The sequence below is a fragment of the Loa loa genome, assembly GCF_000183805.2.
Source record: "Loa loa unplaced genomic scaffold supercont3.5410, whole genome shotgun sequence".
In the NCBI taxonomy this organism is placed as follows: Eukaryota; Metazoa; Nematoda; class Chromadorea; order Rhabditida; family Onchocercidae; genus Loa; species Loa loa.
This window is the reverse complement of record NW_018113583.1, coordinates 1-568: the sequence shown is the minus strand read 5'-3', so window position 1 is coordinate 568 and position 568 is coordinate 1. Positions and strand designations below refer to the sequence as shown.

Genomic DNA, 568 nt, shown 5'->3' with positions numbered 1-568 from the left:
TAGATAGGTAGAGGGATAACTAAATAGATAGATAAATAAATAGATAGATGAATAGATTAGATAAATAGATATGGTAGATAAGATATACGAGATAAAGAATGAAAGAAAAAGTATATGAAATGAATGAGAACTGTTTTTTGTTTTTATAATCAAAGAAAGTATCAAATGAATGAATATAAATGTTTAAAAAGGAATTTAAGGAGGAAAAGAGGAGGAGGAGGAGGAGGAGAAGGAGGAAGAGGGAGAGGAAAAAGAGAGGGAAAACTTTGAAGATAGAAAAAAGAAAAAGAAAAAAAAAAAGAAAAGTGCAACATTATTGAGGGAAAAGAAAAGAGGACAGGAAAAAATAAAGTTGAAACAAAATTTATTGAAATTGAGACAATAGTTTTCGTTTTCTTCTGACTTTAATACATACTTTCATGTTTTTTTTCCTTCTCCTTCTCTCTCTCCCTCTCTCTCTCTCTCTACCTCCCTCTCTCTACCTATATCTTTTATTGGTTCTTTCTTTCTCTTCTTTTTTTATGCTAATTTCTTAGGGAAAATATATGTGACAGTCAATAAGAAATAC

General features: G+C 29.4%; 1 protein-coding gene across 1 annotated transcript; it reads left to right on the top strand.

Annotated features, from left to right (window-relative positions):
• Window positions 1-200: 200 nt before the first annotated feature.
• LOAG_16285 (hypothetical protein) lies at window positions 201-385 on the top strand (the record flags this gene model as incomplete). The annotated part of the gene is made up of 1 exon (XM_003151773.1): window positions 201-385. A coding segment is annotated over one exon (185 nt), but the record flags the coding sequence as incomplete, so codon positions are not given.
• Between the last annotated feature and the right edge of the window lie 183 nt (window positions 386-568).